This window comes from Cotesia glomerata, linkage group LG2 (assembly GCF_020080835.1).
Source record: "Cotesia glomerata isolate CgM1 linkage group LG2, MPM_Cglom_v2.3, whole genome shotgun sequence".
Classification (NCBI taxonomy): Eukaryota; Metazoa; Arthropoda; class Insecta; order Hymenoptera; family Braconidae; genus Cotesia; species Cotesia glomerata.
In genome coordinates, this window is record NC_058159.1 from 6,553,694 (window position 1) to 6,574,262 (window position 20,569).

Genomic DNA, 20,569 nt, shown 5'->3' on the forward strand with positions numbered 1-20,569 from the left:
GGTACCTGGTTATATCGCGCGTTAAAACATTTTTGATTTATCCCGCTATTTTTATATATAAATACTAATTGCAATTGCTATTAATTAACCCACGATCACACTTCCATCACAGTAAAAGTATTTAATATTATTATTACAAACGTATATATTTATTTATAAATTATTTCTTCAGCTGAAATTTCTTCAATAACATGATTCCCAAGTTATCATAAACTGCGCAACTGTGGCCGCGTTCACCCTCTGGATCTTTAACGGTCGACGTCCACACGCAGCAAAATATATCTGGACGTCGACCGCGTGCCAATGTTTCCAACAATTTACTGACCTACGATCTCAAGACATCAAAAAGTCTTCATTGTTCTAAAGTAGTCTTCTTGGAGCACCTCAGTATCTACCAGAAGTAATTTAATTTATTAAACAGACAACCAACCAGCTAGCTATATGCACTAAAATTCAAGAAAATAAACTTGGGATTTATTTTCCGATCAACCTCCGCCTTCCATATTGCGAATAAATCGGTTAAAAAACAGAGAAGAACACTGATAAGCTCCACTAAAAATCACTAAAACGATGATCGGTTAATTACGGTGATAGATAGATTATTTAAAAATGATTATCAAGTCCCGGAGGTGAAGCGCGTCAGTACAATCTGGGGAGCAAGTTGTTGAGTAAATAGTCACTGGCAGCTAACCAGGATGACAGACATGGTACCAACGGCGCTTGCTCGTTGCTGATAATGGTATCAACTGTTATGAATAGTAATAATGTTAGAGCGGTGTTGGTGTGTAGGTGTTTAGCTCTGGATTGGAATCTAGTCTGGACTGAGCAACTGCTGAAGGAGAAACCAGCTGCGGGAATAGATAGAGCCTGACTCTAGTCAGTGTTACACTACCTACTACCTCCTTATGACCGAATCAATAACGTTGCAGTGACGGTAACGTTGTGCCAGTGATGCTTTTCGTTGGTAGGTAGCGAGGTAGCTGGGTATGTAGGTAATGTATATATAGCGCCGATGGTTCAACCTTCAAGCTCTTGTACGTGTGGGATGTACGTGCACAGCTTTGCTCAGTGTAATTTTAACTCACACAGGCCGGGGATTCCAGATAAATGGTTGAATTATTGGGCATGCGCGATCGTTCATTTTTATTCTACTTATTTTTAACCCCACTATGTTGTTGGTACCGCAACGCGCCAATTTACTGTTGGCAACTCCGCTGTTTTATGTATTTATTTCTTCTTTGTTTTCATTCCAAACATCTCTATTTGTTTTTCAGATAGTTTTTGGGTTTTTTTAGTCTCCGGTATTGATAATGTGATAAATTATACTTTGCTAAGGGTAAATGTTTCAGTTTATTTATTTTAAAAATAAAAATGTTTTTTATTCAAGAATATACTGGAATTTTTTCATTGATTATATTTTTATAGTTTAAATGTTTTTAATTGAATATAATTTAAAATTTCATAAGAAGTAATAATATATTTTTAATATTAATTAATTAATTAATTTATTTATTTATTTATTTCTTTATTAACAAAACCTGACAGCCTGTATGGCCAGTTATGCGGTTACAAAAAGATACATTAATATATGTTGTAAAGTGTTTTACACATGTTGCAATAAGTAAATAAAAAAAGAAAAATATTAACAAAATATAAGTTATAGATGACAGGTGTTTGACTCTGACGTACATAATACTATACGTAATACTATATTTATTATTCAATTACGATAGATTAGATAAGCTCAATATAATATGTATGATTATTTAAGAGCTGGAGTATGATCATATGCTTTAGCTAGTTAAATTGTCTAGAGTTATATTGATCAAAAGTCAAAATTTAACTTTTTTAATTTCTAAAAAATATTGACATTTTTTTTTTAAATTGTATATATGCTTCAAAATTATATAAAAAATTTAACAAATATTTTTTTTTTAATTTTTAAACTACTAAAAAAGATATTGAAATAAAATTTTGTTAATTTTTATTAATAATTATACTGTGAACAAAATTTTAAATTATTTTAATAAAAAACTTAAAATTTTTTTGAATATTATCCTAAAAATATTTTAAAGATTTTCACCCCCCGTTTAAAAAAAAAAAAAAAAAATCTCGATGTACGTCATTGGAACTGCATTAAGGGCGAGCAGTCGCTATAAGCACTTGCGCATGCATAAATTTTGAAAGCAAATTTAATATTTGGGTTTATTTTTCGTTTTACCGCATGCTCTTGGCTCTTTGATATCTCGTAATCAAAACTCAGTGATACTTTTGTGGAAAAATAGCAAATGAGCGTCAAATATCTGGCTTATATCTCCGCCTCCATCCCTTTGCCGCGAGATATGAGAAAAAATATGTTGTAGATAAATAAAGAAAAGACGTAACTATTTTCCACTATTGCAACTTCATATGCTTTATAATTTTCTATACCCTAGCACAGGGTCAGTAGGTTATCGATATTTGTCCTTTGAAAAATAAAAATAGATATACAAGGCTGAATTACTTTGAGTTTATATTATATGTATAAGTAGTACATCCAGTGTATAAAATTTACCATTAAATTTATCCTGACATTTCTATATAAATTTACTATCTAGATATAACTTTGTATGCTAAACTTTTATGAATTCAAATTCATTTTTACAATTCAGCAAATTACATAAAAATATCTCAAGAATAATATTTAGCAAAGTTTTATGATAAATAAATTTTTTAATAGCTTTGATACGAATTCATCTGATTAAATGTTCAACTTTTTTTTTATTTTATTATAAGTTGAAAGTTATTTTAAATATTTATTGAGCCGTAATAAATATAAATGACTAGATTTCAGCGATATTGATTGACAATATGCAGTAAATGCTGAGTAATAAATAATAATATAAAACATTAGTTTTAATAAATTTGACAACTAGAGTGATAGATTGCGCTGTGAGAATTTCAATTCTCTGATTTTAAATAACGAAATTGGATACAATTTATCGCGACATCAAAGTGAATGGGTTTGTTCGGAATTCACTGGATTTCAGAGGCTGTTGAATTCAAATTGAGTGAATACCTCACATGCCTCTCTTTCTCTCTCCGGAAGTTATAAAAATATTCATGTAAAACTAAATGTCGTAAATTTTTTATTATTAAATTCTAGTGACACTGAACGGACTGTAATTCTTCTTTTATTGAAGAAACTCTAAAAAAAATTGGATTCTATAGATATCTTTATTTTTCGTTCGGTTTTTACTGGCATTTTTTTTTCTAATTAAAATTTTAAAATAAAATAAAAAATTTCAAGCAAAAAATAGAATTTTAATTTATAATTCTTATATTGAAGAAATTTCACACCAAGTCGATCGCGTAAAATTTTTGGCATTACTTTCATACGTTAAATAATTCACTGCATTCATATTATTTGGTGTCCAAGCAAATGTATTCATGAAAATTTAAACTACGTAAAGAATTTTGGCATTTCCTCTAAATAACGGACAGAACATTTTATTTATTTTTTAAATTTGAATGTATTTTTATGAAAAATTACTTTTAAATTCTCATTCGTCATCCGAGTAAGACAAAAAATGCTCCAGTTGTTTATCCAAGTATAAAAAATAAAATAGGTATCGTTTATTATCAGAGACTTCAAAACTTTTTGAAAATATTTTTTGTTTATATTATTTAAAGCCGTAGATAATGTAAAATATAAATAAAGAAGAAATAAAATTTACTAAATAATAACTTTAACTAGATTTACAGTATTAATTTTCTACTTCGACAATTTTTACTCGTAAAATAATATTTTATGAGCTGAAATAATTAATTAGCTTCAAAATAAAATATTGTTACACAAAAATCAGCACACCTCAAATAATAATAATAATAAATATTGCTTTAATTATAAAATATTCTGAAGAATATTCCATTAGATCATTAAAATTTTCACTATCATAATAACGAAGTGACTTATTTTTATAACTACTGAAAGTTAATGCAGTGTAAAAAGTTACATAATATTTTTTACTATTAATTTTTTATCACGACTAACTCGATACGTTATCTCTTTACATAATTTATTAAATATCAGGAGATGAATATTTTTAAATTATGGTAATAGAGGTGTCGGGTGTCCAATATTAACTGGAGTGTTTTTCTACCCTTACTAGAATAATAAAGAAGCTTATAGTCATATCGGTGAAAATAATGAATGGTTTCTCTTACATAAGTAAAGGGAAGAAAAGATCTGGACGCTGATAAGGCAACTGAGAACTGATAAGGTCAATGACCACTCACCTCTGACGACGTCAAGTAGCAGAGTCTTGAGTCTGTACTTTCCAAGGATGCTTGTTGCACAATTCCATATCTGCTGTCTCTATCAGACATGTAATCTGATCTTACACTGTCTTGTCGATCAAATGTTCCACTAGAAAATAAATCATCATTTATTTATTCATCATTAATCATAATAATAAAAATTCAAATCTCAACAAATTTTTAATAAATATTTATTATTATTATTTATTGTTTTTTTTTATTGAACAAATTTTTTTTTACTTAAATTAAAAATATTGAAAATTTAATTTTTTATAATAAAAAAAAAATAAATAAAATCAGTAATTAAAAATTGTAGAAAAATAATAATAATAATTAAAAATTAACGCAAAGTTAAAAATTATTATTATTATTCATTGTTTTTTTTAATTAAAAAAAAGTTTTTTTTACTTAAATTAAAAATGTTGAAAATTTAATTTTTTATAATAAAAAAAAATAAATAAAATCAGTAATTAAAAATTGTAAAAAAAAAATAATAATAATAATAATAAATATTTATTAAATCGGCAGATTATTTACTATAATAATCTTTTATCTTATTTTTACCAATAATTTATAAAAAACTCTTGAACACAAGAACTTTAACTTTAAAAATATTTGTCCCAATTTAACTTGAGAATAAATTAAAAATTGTAAAAAAAAAGGAATAATAATAATAATTAAAAATTAACGCAAAGTTAAAAATTATTATTATTATTCATTGTTTTTTTTAATTAAAAAAATTTTTTTTTACTTAAATTAAAAATGTTGAAAATTTAATTTTTTATAATGAAAAAAATCAATAAAATCAGTAATTAAAAATTGTAAAAAAAAAATAATAATAATAATAAATATTTATTAAATTGGCAGATTATTTACTATAATAATCTTTTATCTTATTTTTACCAATAATTTATTAAAAACTCTTGAACACAAAAACTTCAACTTTAAAAATATTTGTCCCAATTTAACTTGAGAATATGTTGATAAATTTAAAATGATTTAGTAAATCCAAAAGTTAATAAACTTTTAATAAACACTTTAAGTAAAAGCTTCAATAGATGAGCAAGATCTGACATTCAAAGACATTTTCTTCCAACTAAAACTTTTAATTGAATTTATTAATAAATAATTATGTTAGCTTCAAGACATCAATACGAAAAATTTTCTTATCAAAAAATAATTAAATCTAAATTATATAAAAAATCTATAACATCTAAGTTTAGTTTTATAAATTGCAATTAATTACACTAGGCTAATTAAAATAACAACTCACCGTTGTTCCATCGAGTCAGTTCTATTTGACCTGTAGCCACTGTCATTGAGACTATTTTCCTGTCGCAACGAGGGCAATGACTCCCAAGGCGATTCTCGCTTGTGTCCACGGTCATAACTAAGATTTATAGAATTAGAGGCTGCTGATCCTAGTGTTGAGCTACCAGATCGCCATCCATCTGAATGTCGGAACCATTGAGCTCTAGCTGACTCTCCAATGCAGCTGGTACATCTTTGCGAGACGCTGGAACAATTTTTTTTTAATTTTCTACTTCACCAAAATTTATAGCAATTATAAAATACTTACTTGGGTTCATACTTAGAGTTGTAGTCGCTAAGATATCCTTCTCGTTCGACAGCTTCGCGTTCTCGCTTCTCCCTTATAATTTCATTGCGATCGCTGTAATATCCGTCGCGATCCTTGCTATTTTGCCGGTCGTTTGAATAGCGATAGGACAGCGGCAGCGTCGATGATTTGTTGGAATTAGGACCTAAGTCATTGTTTATCACATTTTTCGTTAGATCATTAACAATATTACTGATATTATTATTAACTTTATCATTTTTGATATCCGAGTACACTGTCCGTTCATACTGAGCGAATATTTTACAGGTAACGTGAGACGGTGATTTAAATTCAACATAACACGTAGTTTTTTCACGGCGAGGTACGCTCATTACCGGTACTTGAGCTTATTTATTATGGTTAGATAGTGTACATGGTTACATTTTTATAAAAAAAAAAAAAGTTAATTATAAAGCTTGTACTTACGCTTGCGCGATGCGTGCGGGGTGCGTTGAACATTCATCGGAATATTTTCTGCCAGTTCTATAAAAATAAATTTTAATAACGTTACTGCTGTTTTAAAATATTATACATTTTAAAACTAAAATTCAGTAATTTTTAATTTAAATTTTTTACAATAAAAAAAAATTTATTTTTTCCCTTATAAACTTTTTATTTAAATAACTATACGGAAAAAAGTAAACTGTAATAAATAATAGTCGATTTATGATAAGTAATGATCAACTGCTATAAATTACCAATTCAAACAGTAAAATCGTGATTTTACTAATCACTTTATAATATTTATCATTTAAATGCTACAATTTATATTTTACATAGCAGAAAACATTATTTCAAACAATAATATTCGCTACGTGAATGTCGAAAAACGTAAAGTATAATAATTAAGAATTTTGACGTTGATATTTATCATTTCGTATCTAAAAAATGATCTTATGATATGTCGAATGTATAAAATAAAGTTAGTAAACTTCTAATACAAGCAACGTCAATATTTACAAAGTAAAATGGTAAATTTTAAACGCAGCGCTAAAAATGAAACTATAATTATTGACTTGCTTGTACTGATAAAATGTATATTTTAAAAGTATAATTTTTACTACAATATATTTTCTGTAGACTGGTTAATACTGGACAGCCAATAAAAAAATTCAGATTTATAATTTTTACTGTTTCAAATGTTAAATTCTCCTAGATTGATACCCCTTCTCCTCAATAGAATGGACTATATATTGAAACGGCAATTTTTACTATTTGAAACTGTAATTTTTTAAGATGACAGATTCGTTATTTACTATAGTGACAGCTACTAATCCCTTATTTTGGATATTAAATTATAAATTGTGGCTTTTACACTTTCTACATTAAATTCTGTAATATTTATATTTTTGCCATCCCGATGTCCGCTGTACCTTTAGAAACTATAAAAATTAACCGGAATCCGAGTGAATTTACAGTTTACTTTTTTTCGTGCAATTTTTTAAATCCCCATTTTTTATCAATAATTTACTAATAGTTATTTACTTATTTCTTTATTTATTCCAGACAAAAAATAATTAAATTTTAACTAAACATTTATAATTATAAAACAATAAAATATTCTCTCATCCGTAAATCAGTTTTTATAAAAAAAAACACCTTTGGCCTTTTTAAATCTTCCTAGTTCATTGATTTTATAGCAAAGAAAATAACAGTAAAAATTGAATAAAATAAAATAATAAAAATTATCGAAAGGAATAAAACCGAAGAAAAATAAAACAAACTCTAATTAAAATAATACCAACAAACTATATAAATAAATAAACCTGAGCTGAGGCGTATTCTGACCTAGATTTTCCATGCTTTGAGTTAAAAGCGCTTCAAAGGTATGAAGACTGTAGCTTTCAGCGTCCATTCCCTTCGCAAGAGTGTTTCTCAAATGCATTTCGTACTCGAGCAATAAACGGCTGGTCGGACTCCCGGGGGTTGAAGTGGGCTGCATATTCTGCTGCTGTTGCTGCTGCTGGATGTTCTGCTGTTGCTGCATATTTTGCTGCTGCTGCTGTTGCTGCTGATGCTGGATGTTCTGCTGCTGATACGGGTGGTGGTGCTGCTGATGGTGCTGCTGCTGCTGCTGTGGGTGGTGCTGCTGATGATATGTCTGGCCGTTGTAACGTCTGGCACTGCAGTGGTTCGGTTGTTCCATATCTGAATTACCATTAGATGAACTTGGCGTTGTTGCGTAGCACTGATTGTCGAAGATAACGTTGTCTGACGGTGGGGACATGTCACCTGTGCACCGATTACGTTCCAAATCTAAGTACATCCTGCCTCTGCCGCCTAAGACAGAGCAGATACGCAACGTGCAAGTACTCAACAAATGGTGCAGCAGGTCTCTAGACCTCTATAATAGCTCATTCTTCATTAACAATATTACAACCGCTTTTTTACGCTTTTTTCGATAGCTAATGCCGAAATTCCGATAAAGTGACTGTCCCCATTGTGTCTGTTCCAATTACTGACCTCTTTTATTAAACTACCCTTACAATTCATTTCTTTTTTTTTTATCTTCGATTATGTACTCGCTAGTTATTACTTACATTATTTACATTTAAAATGTAAGGGTTGATTATTCAACTGCGTAATGGCTGAGTTATTTTTTTTTAAGCATTTGTTGGCAGAATAGCAAACTCGAAAATTTTTATCTAGTTGGGTAATTAGCGCTATGAAGTATGGTCACTAATTGGAACATACACTGTATATATATATATATATATTTAATAAATAAAGCAATCGATAAAGTAAAAAATATTTTTTCTTACATATTACAAGTTTTTTTTTTTTTTTTTTTTTAATTAAAACTCGTGGTATGTAAAAAGTAAATAAGAAAAATTTTTTTAGAAAAAACAAGATTTTTTTAATTTAAAATTGAATTTTTTATATTTTTTTAATAATCTAGTTGAGAGATTCAAAAAAACTTGTCTTTGATGAAGATATTAAAAAATTTAATAATATTCTCTACTTGATTTTTTTTTATTTTAACTCTCTATTTATTTAAGTTAATAAATTGATTCAAACATTTTTATTATGATTTTTTTAAATATTGATCAAAAAATGAAGTTAATTGTTTTCTTCTTTTAATTTCTTGACATTAATAATTTTTTTTTTTCTATAAAATAAGAAGACTTAATTTTATACTGAAAAATAATTTTAAAAAAATTGAAATTTAATTTTTTCTACTTTGATTATTATTCTTGTTATTGATCTCTCAACTATTTTAGAGTAAAAAAATAAAAATATCTACAAAAAATTTTAATAATTACACTAGCAAGAAAACTGTCTAAAAAACTCCATTCACTTTATATTAAAAAATGATTAATAAATGCAATAAGAAAAAATACTAGATTGCATAAAAATGAAAAGTTGAGTTTAATGAAAGAGTTTGATTGGTGGAAGCTATTGAATGAAATGAATAAAAATGTAAATCAATACTCAAAAACGAAATAAGCTGAGTATAACAACAGAAAATCCATAACATTGTAATAATCAAAACCTACATATTAAAAAAAAAAAAAAAAAAAAACGATAAGAGTAATAAAGAGAAGAAAACAATACGTACCAGTAGAGTATTGACGAGTCATTTCATGAACACTTCTTGATCCTTGAAATTTATTATTATAGGGGCTTCTGTATGGATGAGCATAATTATCATTTTCCGGTTCGGAATGTATGTACCTCTGATTATTATTATTCGGATGATAGTAGTGATGAGTGTGAGCATGAGGATGACGTTTTCTCGTCATTTCTGGTGAAGTTGCTGGACTGTCAATACTTGACATTGGTTTGAGCATCCGTTTCAATGTATTCGGATCAAGGCTAATACCGCCGTTTTGAGCATTTTCAATTCTCATATCGTCCGTACTCTTACTCTTGGATTTTCTACTCCCATGATTGCTGTTGTTATTAACGATGTTGAAGAAATTACCATTTTGCATTTCGTACTCCGTGTAGTCTGCTGATTTTGTGTGGTGTAATTGTTCTTTACGAAATTTGCTACCTAATGTACCCCCTACTTGTATGCTTTCTGATTTCAGAGACTCACTCCCATTTTGTGTCGCACTGTCTTGACGCTTTATTCCTTTTTTAGGTGATATCGTTGTACCTTTGTCATCTGGACTATCAATCTACCAAATTTTATCATTATTATTATTATTAATATCTCTACCAACAATATTATTACCATTGTATTGAATAATTCATTTTTTCTTCTTTATTTTTAACGTAAATTTTTTGACTATTTATTAAAAAAAAAAAAAAACTTTAATCTCAATTTTCAATTTCATAAAATCTAATTCAAAAGTTTCTCATAAAAACTTTTTCATAAATTTTTACTCTAATTTTAAGATATAAAATATCATTAATAGTGAAGAAATGTAGAAAAAGTTTTTCTTAAAAAAAAAAAAAAAATTTTTTTAATGAAATTTAAGGTAAAAGCCCCAATATATGATCATATACTGGTACATAATCATATATTGGGGCTTTTACCTTACTGTTTAAAATTAAAATAAGTAATTTTTTTATGATTTCAATAAAAAAATTACCTAAAAAAAATAAAATTTTCAAAATTTTATTAAAAAAATTGCGTTAAATAATTTTAAATCAAGAATAATTAAAAATAAAAAATTTTAATTTTAAATTTTTTTCTATAAAAAAAAGTTTTTTTTAAATTAAATTTACTGTTTAAAATTAAAATAAGTAATTTTTTTATAATTTCAATAAAAAAAATTACTTTAAAAAAATAAAATTCTCAAAATTTTAATCAAAAAATTGCATTAAATAATTTTAAATCAACAATAATTAAAAATAAAAAATTTTAATTGAAAAAAACCAATAAAATGTATTAAATAAAAATAAAAAAAAAAAAAATACCTGTGAACCAACGGTAGCAGTGCCAGTAGCAACGTTAACAGTTTTGGGCGTTGTCTGGCATGTTTCATTCTGTAGTTGTTTGTCTTTACTGATGTGCCTTGACGTATCACCGTACTTGGATGTTTTACCTGGTGTATCGGTAGTATTATTGACATTGTCGTAAAGTGAAACGCTGGATGTTGCGTTGTTACCTATCTTGTCACGTCCAGGCGTCATCTCTACATCCCCGGAACGGGGGTTCAGTACCATGTTTCTAGGTAACGACACGGGGCCTGCGCAAATAATAATATATTAATAATTTATCCTTTCAATCAGCTATCAATAATTTATAAATAATCCACCGAGGCTCCTTAGTTATATTCCAGCAGACTTGAACTTGACACTAAAAATACACCCAGTGAATTAAGTATCTTGGAGTCTTTTACACCGTGAATAAATTTAGCTAATTCAAGAATTGAATAAATAATTATAATAAGTAATTCTAACTCACCGCAAGGACCTGCTGAAAATCTCTGGTCTCGAGTCCGTGAGATTCTCAGTTGCTCAGGAACCATGCAAGTGCACTGCGGAGCTTTTGTTCGACTAGGAGAAGCTGGTGTAGAAAGAGGTTTCATCCGTGTTTTGACCTTTTGCTTGTTGGGAGGCTCCAGCTTCAGGGAATACGAAGAAGGCGCTTTGCGGGGTGTTTTCGTCGAGGGTGACTGGAAAGGCCAAAGATAAAATGTCAATCATTCGCCCGGGTAAACTCCACTTTGTTATTTTATTGATAAAACGCATCTACATCTCCGGCTACATGTTCTGTCTACTATTATTATTATTATTTTTATTACTGTTCATTTAGCTGAAGCTGAAATTCGCGTCGGAAATACTTGATTTAATATTAATATTAATATATATGTACGATTACTTACGCAGCAGTCTTTGAACTGTTTAGCGTCTATTGGAGAGGTAAAGTTTAGACCCCATGTATCATTGGTCATTGAGTCTTTCCAGTAGATAAAGCATTCTGATGCTTGGCCGATTCTTGTACCTTTAATTTTAATTTTTAGTCATGTAATTTGAGCTTTTTTTTATAATACTGAAGTTAGCTGACATTTCAAAATTTTTAGAAATTTTTTATTAAAAAATTTTCAATTAAACAATTAAAAAAAAAAATTCACATGTAAAAAAATTTAAAAACTATAAGTGCAATTTTTTATAAATATCTTTTTAATTGTAATTTAATTTAAAAAAAAATCAAATATTTTTAGACGTCTGCTAACTTCAGTGTCATTTTTTTTGCGTATTTTTATTTATAAATTTAATTTTCATTCACTGAAAAAAAAAAATTAACTTGATTCAAGAGAAAAATTCTTGAATCAAGTAAAATTTCCTTAAATCAAGAATTTTTCTACTCAAATCAAGAATATTAATTTCTTCAAAATTATATACTTGATTCAAGAACATTTTTTTTATGTGTTGCAATTTATAAACAGTCAAAAATTTTTCGTCATTGTGTAAAGTGTAAAAATTTATGTGTAGAATATTACACTCTAGTGTGTAGAATTTAACATTCTTATATGTTGATTTAACATATGTTGATTTAACACACTAGAATTTGAAATTCTACACTACAGTGTAATATTCTACACACAAATTTTTATACTTTACACAATGACGGAAAATTTTTTATTGTGTATAAATTAAATAACAAGATTTTGTTAAAAAAAAAAAACTAATTGGGATTTTAATTGGAAAATTTTATTTTTTATTATTTTATTTAAAAAAAAAAAAAGTTTTAGTTTAAAAAATATTTATAAACTTTATAATACTTGAACTTTTTAAAATATCATCCAGATATTTAAAGTCTTCAATTTAGTATTTAAAAAAATAAAATAAGCTGAATTTTAATATTTACTGTAAAATAAAAAAAAACTTAATTTTTACCAATAAACTACTTTTATTGATTATTAACTTTCTTGTTAAGTAAACTTATTATAAAGTTTGCTAAAATAAAAGTTTTAAAAAGTACACTTATTAATTTAAATATTTTACAATAAAATTTTCCGTCTTGTATTAATGAGGTAAATATTATAAGTTTCTGTAAAAAAAAAAAAAAAAGACTGACCTGGTTGGACCAGTCGTACATCTAGGATCTTGTCAACTTGACTATTGTAGGCGGTAATATGGAAGACCATTTCAGGGGAATCCGAAAGACAGCGAATATTCACGGGGACAAGATCCTCTGAAACTTGCTGCCATTTGACAAGACCTGTTTGTCCAGCCGCGCTAACGTGGAAAACTTCAGCCCACAATCTGAAAGTACTCAAAATTTTGTTAATCGAGTGTTCGTTGGTGTCTATGCATGAAGCTGAGCAGTACTAGATGTAATTTCAGATTTTTCATTTAAAAATTTATTGAATAAGCTTGTTAATAATTTTATTAACAAATTTATTCCGTAATTAAAGAAATAAAATTTATTGAAATTTTTTTAGTACTGTCTCAGCCTGAAGAAGTCCAGTCGCTTCACAATTTATTTTAAACTTTTTATTTTTAAGGGAAAAAATATAAAACACAAATTTTTAATTTAATATGAAAAAATAATTAAATTTTTTATGAATATTTTTAATTAACATTGATTGCGATTAGACCTCTTTGAAAAATAAAAATTAATAAATTTTTTGAATCAATTAAAGGAAATACAGAAGTTTAAAATAAGACATGCAAAAGAAGGGAATAATGAAACTTAAGCTTATAATATAGATAAAGATTTGCAAAGCATCAGTTGCAGGTCGAGATGAAAGGAATGACAAATATATACACATGATTGATAATGCCAAGTGATTGATAATGTGAGTGATTGTGAAGTGTTTAAAAAATTTAAACAGCAATATATATTTCCTGTTATCAAAGAAAATTTAAACATCTGACGGAATCCCTTTCAAGAGGAAACCTTTGAAAATTTTTCGCTAAGAACTAATCTATCAATTTTTATCGTCTAAGTAATCTACACGGAAAAAAGAAAACTCGAAAAATTACAGTATATAATGCAACGTGGCGCTTTGTGATGAAAACTGGAAAAATTACAATTTCAGATTGTAATTATTACAAATTTTATAGGAATTACATTGTAAAATGTAATATTTACATTGAAAGCTCTGAAAATTAAATTAAAAATTAAATTTAGAAAAATGTTATTTCAAACTGTAATTTTTCTAGTTTTGATTACACTGGGACCGATTTTACATTTTATACTGTAATTATTCCTGTTTTTTTTTTTTTTTTTTCCGTGTAGAAACGTAAAATTGGAAGACACGGAAAAAAATTGTGATGTTTTTTTTTTTGAATAAAAAAAATTGAAGAGTAAATATCACCTCGATATTTATCTAGAGATTTATTCAACTCAATTAAATGAACATTTAAGTTAATTGAACATTGTTTGATAACTGCTTACAAGCTAATAGCCGTAGGTAATTTTATTTTCAATGCAAATTAATTATTTTTAATGCTTTTCAATGACGGTAATAACTTTCTATTTGTGGATGTAATTAATATTTGATGGAATAATTATAAGTTAAAAAAATTTTAAGTGATCCCTGTTTTAAATTTTATTATTTTTTCATTTTTTCGCTTGACGTCTTTCCGATAATAAAGTGTGACATCAAAAGATCGAAAGAACGCTGTCAAAATCTAGTTCACGATTTTTTATTCATACAAAAAATTCACATCCTACTTAAATAAATTAAAAAGTTTAAGAATAAAGTTTAATTAAAAAAATTACTTAGTTATATTAAAGTAGACTAGTTTTTTTTTTTTTTATATTAGATTTTTTAATTTTAATTAGGTGAATATTAAAAGCAGTCAGTCAATTATTCATTAACTTCACCAATATGTAATTAATTATAAATTACTTTTTATGTGGAAAAATATTAATTACTGGACAAAATTTAATTTTTTTTTTTTAACTTCAATAAAATTTACATATATTTTTAATTCAAATAAAAAAATGTAAAATCCGATAGAATAATTTTTTCCCGGCTCGAATAAATCAACAAAAAGCCGCCTAAAAAATGAAATAAAAAAAAAATAATCTTCCACTTTTACTCGCGGTGATCAAACCTAAAATACTCTGACGACTAAAAAATGATAGATATTTATTCTCCATCTCTAAATAGATTATAGATTTATAGATAATCAATGATCGTAAAACTACATTAGAATAAGCAACTTGTGAGAAATTAATTGTAAGATACATACGTCAGTTGAAATTGCTGTGCACAAAAAACACTTGAGTAAATTGAAAAGGGGTTGAGAGAAAAAAAATGTGTCACAGAGACATGAAAAAAAAAAAAAATAATAATAAATTTATACATCAAGGGTCTACACGTGAAGTAACCACGTGTCGTAATCTATCATACATCAGTAAATTCATTCAGTTTATTGAAAGACTTGTGTACTGACGGCATAATATTACACTGATAAAAAATCAACTTGATTTAAGGGGGATAGCCACTGTGAAATTTCAAAAAAAAAAATTTTTTTTTTTTTATTAAATCCAAGTTTATAGATTCAAAAATATGTATCTAGAGTTTGGTATCAAAATTCCGAATATTTTCCGAGTTATAGTAATTTTTGTGACAGCGCGTCAAATGACTTTACACACTGATAGAAGGATTTGTTTATAGTTAAAAATATTTGTTAATATTTAACAAATCATTTATTAGAGATCACTTTTTAGTCCTTAACAAATATTTTTTAGTATTTAAATAGATTTATTAATATTTAATAAATGAACATCAGATTTATTAAATACAAACGAATGATTTTAAATACTAAGAAATATTTGTTTAATACTAAAAAATGGTCTCTAATAAATGATTTGTTAACTATTAACAAATATTTTTTAATACAAATAAATCCTTCTATCAGTGCACGCGCGGCACTCCGACGAAAACGCGTTTTTCTCGAAACTACTTTTTTTTAACTGATAAGCACTGTAATTTGCATAAATATGAACCGATTTGCAACTTTTTTTTTCCCCGTATTCGTCTATTCAGTAGCTATAGTTGCACGTAGGGGATTTTGGAAATTTTGATATTTAAGATTTTTTAGGGCTGTTTGAATCCAAAAAAATAAGTAAAAAAACGAAAAAATTTTTAATATGTCGCCATTTTTTTTTAAATCCAAATTTTCATAATCCCCTACGTGCAACGATAACCACATGCACTGATAGAAGGATTTATTTGTACCAAAAAATATTTGTTAATAGTTACCAAATCATTTATTAGAGACCACTTTTTAGTATTAAACAAATATTTCTTAGTATTTAAAATGATTTGTTTGTATTTAATAAATCTGATATTCATTTATTAAGTATTAATAAATCTTTTTAAATACTAAGAAATATTTATTAAGGACTAAAAAGTGGTCTCTAATAAATGATTTGTTAAATATTAACAAATACTTTTAACTATAAACAAATCCTTCTATCAGTGTGTATGCAGATTACAACGCTCTTTCATTTTTTTGTTTTAGATAATCCGTTTTTGAGTTAGAGATCGCATCATGGAGGGGGAAATTTTTTTGGTGCTCTACAAAAATGCTAATAACTTTGTAACAACATGATATTTTTTGATTAAAATTTAGGAGAATAATCTTTAATGTATACTTTATAAAACAAAAAAACCCAATCTCCAAATTCCTTTATTATCCCAGTCAAAAAAATTCCCGAAAATCACCTATTTTTTTGATCCTCACAGTGGCTATCCACATTAAGAGAAAAAATTTTTTTGATTAAAATTTTTTTCTCAAGTAAAATAAATTTTTTAAATCAGTGTTTAATAATAATTATTACAGAGAATTAAATGTTGACAGAGAGTGATCAAATGGAAATGGTTTAATGGGATGGTATGCGCACCTCTTCTTTTCTATTACGCTTCCGCACCTGAGCAAGTGGGCAGAATCTCCCCTGTGGCTGCCGCTACTTCTTCCACCTGTCTGCCATGGGGATTCGTCGTCGCGGTAGCCTCGTTTCAAAGGCGCACAACTGCATGCTGATAATTTGTTTCCCATTTTCGAGTTTAAATATCAATACTGAAGTTTTTATAATAACAATTATAATAATAATACTTTATTCCTTGTCTTAATCTTTCTCTTAGACTTTTTTATTGATGAATTATAAATCCAATTCAATTCATTATAAGTAATATTATTTTCTCATCTTTAAATCGACTTTATTTAGTCTTTCATCTCTCGATGTCTTTTCTCTCCCTCGCTTTGACACAATTTTATTTGGCTTTTTATTTTATCTAGTTATTTTAAATAAATAATTATAATTATTTATTCTCTTTGGTATTTTTTATTTTATTTTATTTGGCACCAATTTTATCAGCCGATTTATATTTTCCTTTTAAATTAATGAGCGATATTTAATGGTGTTAATTATAAATTCATTTGTTGTTATTTTAAACGGAAGCACTCGGTAGCACAGATGATCGGTTTATAATTCCCGATCGAGAATAAACGGAGGTATCTTTATTGTCACATCATTGTTGGCGACCGTGATTATCAGCTTCTCCGTGGCATCATCACTGCGAAAATACAAATACAATATAGATATTATAATTATTATTTAATAATTATTCTAAATGGGGTCAATGGGATCAGATCTAAAGTTAATTAATTATTTGCAATAACAATGACTGTTAATCAATTTCCTATTTTGTTTCCATATGATTGATTAAATAAATTTAGATTTTTATTTTTATTTAACTATTATCTGGTAGTGACAAACTGTTTCAATATTTATTGCCAATTTGGTGGACTGGTTATTGTACTGAGGGTTTAAAGTGTGGAAAATTGTCGAGAGTTTATAATTGCTATTGACCGTAAAAATAATTTGGCAAGAAAGGAAACATTTTATTTAGAAAATTTTAAAGTTAAAAATAAAATAAATAAATTAATTATACTTTAAAAGAAAACTATTTTTAATATTTCAAAATTGGAAAAATAAAATCACTTTTTATTGAACTATTAATTATTTCGGCTAGTAAATTGATGAAAATTTAATTGAACGGTAAATTTATGATTCGAAATAGCTTCATGGAAATAATAGCGACGTACTGATAATTTATAATGTTTTTTTTTTTATACCAAAGTTAATTTAATTGAAAATGAATGAAAGCACTAAAACATTACGATTGATTTTTCACATTTGAGGCTTCTATTGACCAATACGTGATTCTATAAATATATATTTAATGTTATGTAGATAAATTTCAGCGACGCGTCATGCAATTTTATTGGAAAGAAATTTTTTATTTAATTGAATTTTATTTTTTTTATATTTTACTGCATATTATTTTATTTTTAATTAAAAATAACAAGTATGATTGGTAATTTTAAAACTAAATTTAAAGGGAAAAATAAAATCCGATTAAAGTTGTAATCGAATTATTTACGTTATTGACGTTTGACGACAGAAAATTGAAATATTTCTAATCTATAGGATTGTAATTGAATAATAATAATAATAATAATAATAATAATAATAATAATAATAATATTAACCCTCGGTAGCGAGAGCCAAAAAGGTTAATTTCCGTTGAAGATTTTAATTGAATCAACCCGATGTTTCGAGGGTAGAGTAGAACATCTAACGACTTGTCAGCCGTCTATTTATCTTTTTTTTTTTATTTTTATTTCTTCTCGATGAAAAAATACTCTTTACTGATAAAACTAAGCACGGCTTGCACAAAAATACGCTATCAGCTCGGTCACCTTTATTTAAAATTTCATTTTAAAGTTGCTGGGAAAATTAGCGACCGTGTTATGGTAATTAATGATCTGTTGACGTAAAACGGATCTTGTTTAATATTAATTAGCGACTTTAAATAAATTATTTAGAGAATTTTTCAAACTTAAGGAAAAAAATTTTAATTAAAAATGAATTTTTTCATTAAAATTTTTTAATAAATATTTTTCAAAAATTTTTTGAATGAAATAATAAAAAATTTTTGAATGTGAAATTTAAAAAAATGAATAAAATAAAACAAGAATGAGTTTATTATGTATTAAAGAAGAAAGTATATCAGATAAAGAGTGCCGTCTGCATTAACACTGATTACTTTCACTAAAAACTTGAGACAAAATATATATCAGTGATGCATTTACACTTATATATTAGATATATAGACCTGGAACCGCTGGATGGACTATACTAGACATAACTGACCTGACTACTAAGCCAGACTGTGATATTACGTAGCTCCGCAGGCTACGTAATGACTCTAGTCTTTCTACTTTATCATTATTCAACAGACAAGTAAGTAGAACAACTGTTAAATATCTACAAAAGTATATGTCAAATGTCATAGTAATTTATCTCTTATTATACAACCTTGATTTTAAATCCTTCTCACCGAATTATTGTTACTGTATTTTATCAGTCGAGTGTGAGACTTGGCTTTTTTTATAAAAACCATTAATTACAAGGTGAAAAGTTTTAGGTGTCTAAAAAATCGATCTACTTGTTTGAAAGTCATAAAAAAAAATCCCACATTTTTAAAATCAATTAAAGTGATTAATTTCAAACTTTAACGTGATTTTTTTGACCTTTGAGAAGTTTTTATGTTATTTATGCATGAAAGAAAAAGTAGCGTAAGATGACTGTAGCGTGAATTGGAAGACACATGACTCTAACGCAAAGGGTCGGGGTTCGAGCCCCAGCGCTGTTGAAAAACTAATAAAATTAACAATAGAATAAATTTCAATATATTACTATAAAATCTGGATTAATGAAATATAAATTCAGATAAATGTCGAGATACTTTTATAATAAAAATTTTTATGACTGAGACTCAGACAAAAAGTCTTTCAAGTTTTGATTAATGTTAGAATAAAATTTAAAAACAACTAATAAATTTTTTTAAGACAAAATTGACTTTAAAAATAAATAAAAGTTTAGATATCTTATACATGCGCGGTCGCAAATCTATGTCCAAAGTCCGCAGGATCATGATAACAACTGCATTGGCTCTCTTTCTCTCTTTTATGTATCCTCTTATTTTTGATATTCCTATTTTATTCCTCTATTTGCATGTTCAAAATTACATAAGCCTCCGGAGACCGCGGAGAAAATTGAAAAAAAAAAAAAAAAAAAAAAAAACTTTCTGCTCAAGGCACCAGCAGATGATTAATTTAAATCCATTGAACTTTCAACCTGAATTTCGTGTAATTGAGTTAGTAATTACTTTTTAATTATTTCTGTCCAATTAAAATCAAAGAATTCATCAATCTGCGCTTCTCTGTTATTTTTACCAACTAAAATTTCAAACTGTTTTTTTTTAATTAATTTTCAAACGGGAATAAAATTATAGAGGAAAAATATTTTAATAGCTTGGCAACACCAAAAAAAATTTATTTATTTAATAAACTAAATTTTAATTAATAAAAAATAAAAGAAAATAAAATAAAAGAATGATAGTTAAATTTTATATTCCAGGACTAGGGTAAATGACCTACTTACTAACCGTGTCCTAGTTATTGACCTCATTCTCATATACACTACTGTCAATTATTTACGATTCATTTTACAGAATAATTCACCACTCTGTAATTTATTTTTATTAAAATTATTTATAATTTTCTTATTTTTACACTCAAGCTTTTTTTATACTTAAAATTTTATAAAAAATTATTGGTCTTAAAATTAATAAAAAAAAAATTTTTTTTTTTAATTATTCAATTAATATTTATTAATTATAATTTACAAATTTAAAATAAAGAAAAAAAAATTTTTAAATT

The 20,569-nt window shown here is 26.7% G+C and overlaps 1 protein-coding gene across 6 annotated transcripts in view; it reads right to left on the reverse strand.

Annotated features, from left to right (window-relative positions):
* The window catches only part of LOC123259396 (protein still life, isoforms C/SIF type 2), a 39,097-nt gene extending 22,260 nt beyond the window's left edge, over positions 1 to 16,837 (reverse strand). For 3 of the 6 annotated variants that reach the window (XM_044719889.1, XM_044719887.1, XM_044719885.1), the window contains exons 1-11: positions 16,683 to 16,837; positions 12,894 to 13,081; positions 11,698 to 11,816; positions 11,277 to 11,487; positions 10,787 to 11,058; positions 9,477 to 10,041; positions 7,706 to 8,197; positions 6,344 to 6,400; positions 5,879 to 6,062; positions 5,573 to 5,815; positions 4,279 to 4,408 (exon numbers count right to left, since the gene is read on the reverse strand). In XM_044719889.1, coding sequence (XP_044575824.1) covers positions 4,279 to 4,408; positions 5,573 to 5,815; positions 5,879 to 6,062; positions 6,344 to 6,400; positions 7,706 to 8,197; positions 9,477 to 10,041; positions 10,787 to 11,058; positions 11,277 to 11,487; positions 11,698 to 11,816; positions 12,894 to 13,081; positions 16,683 to 16,837 — 2,616 coding nt within the window. The remainder of the gene's footprint in view (positions 1 to 4,278; positions 4,409 to 5,572; positions 5,816 to 5,878; positions 6,063 to 6,343; positions 6,401 to 7,705; positions 8,198 to 9,476; positions 10,042 to 10,786; positions 11,059 to 11,276; positions 11,488 to 11,697; positions 11,817 to 12,893; positions 13,082 to 16,682) is intronic. The other 3 variants (XM_044719886.1, XM_044719890.1, XM_044719888.1) reach the window with 3 other exon arrangements.
* Positions 16,838 to 20,569: the final 3,732 nt, after the last annotated feature.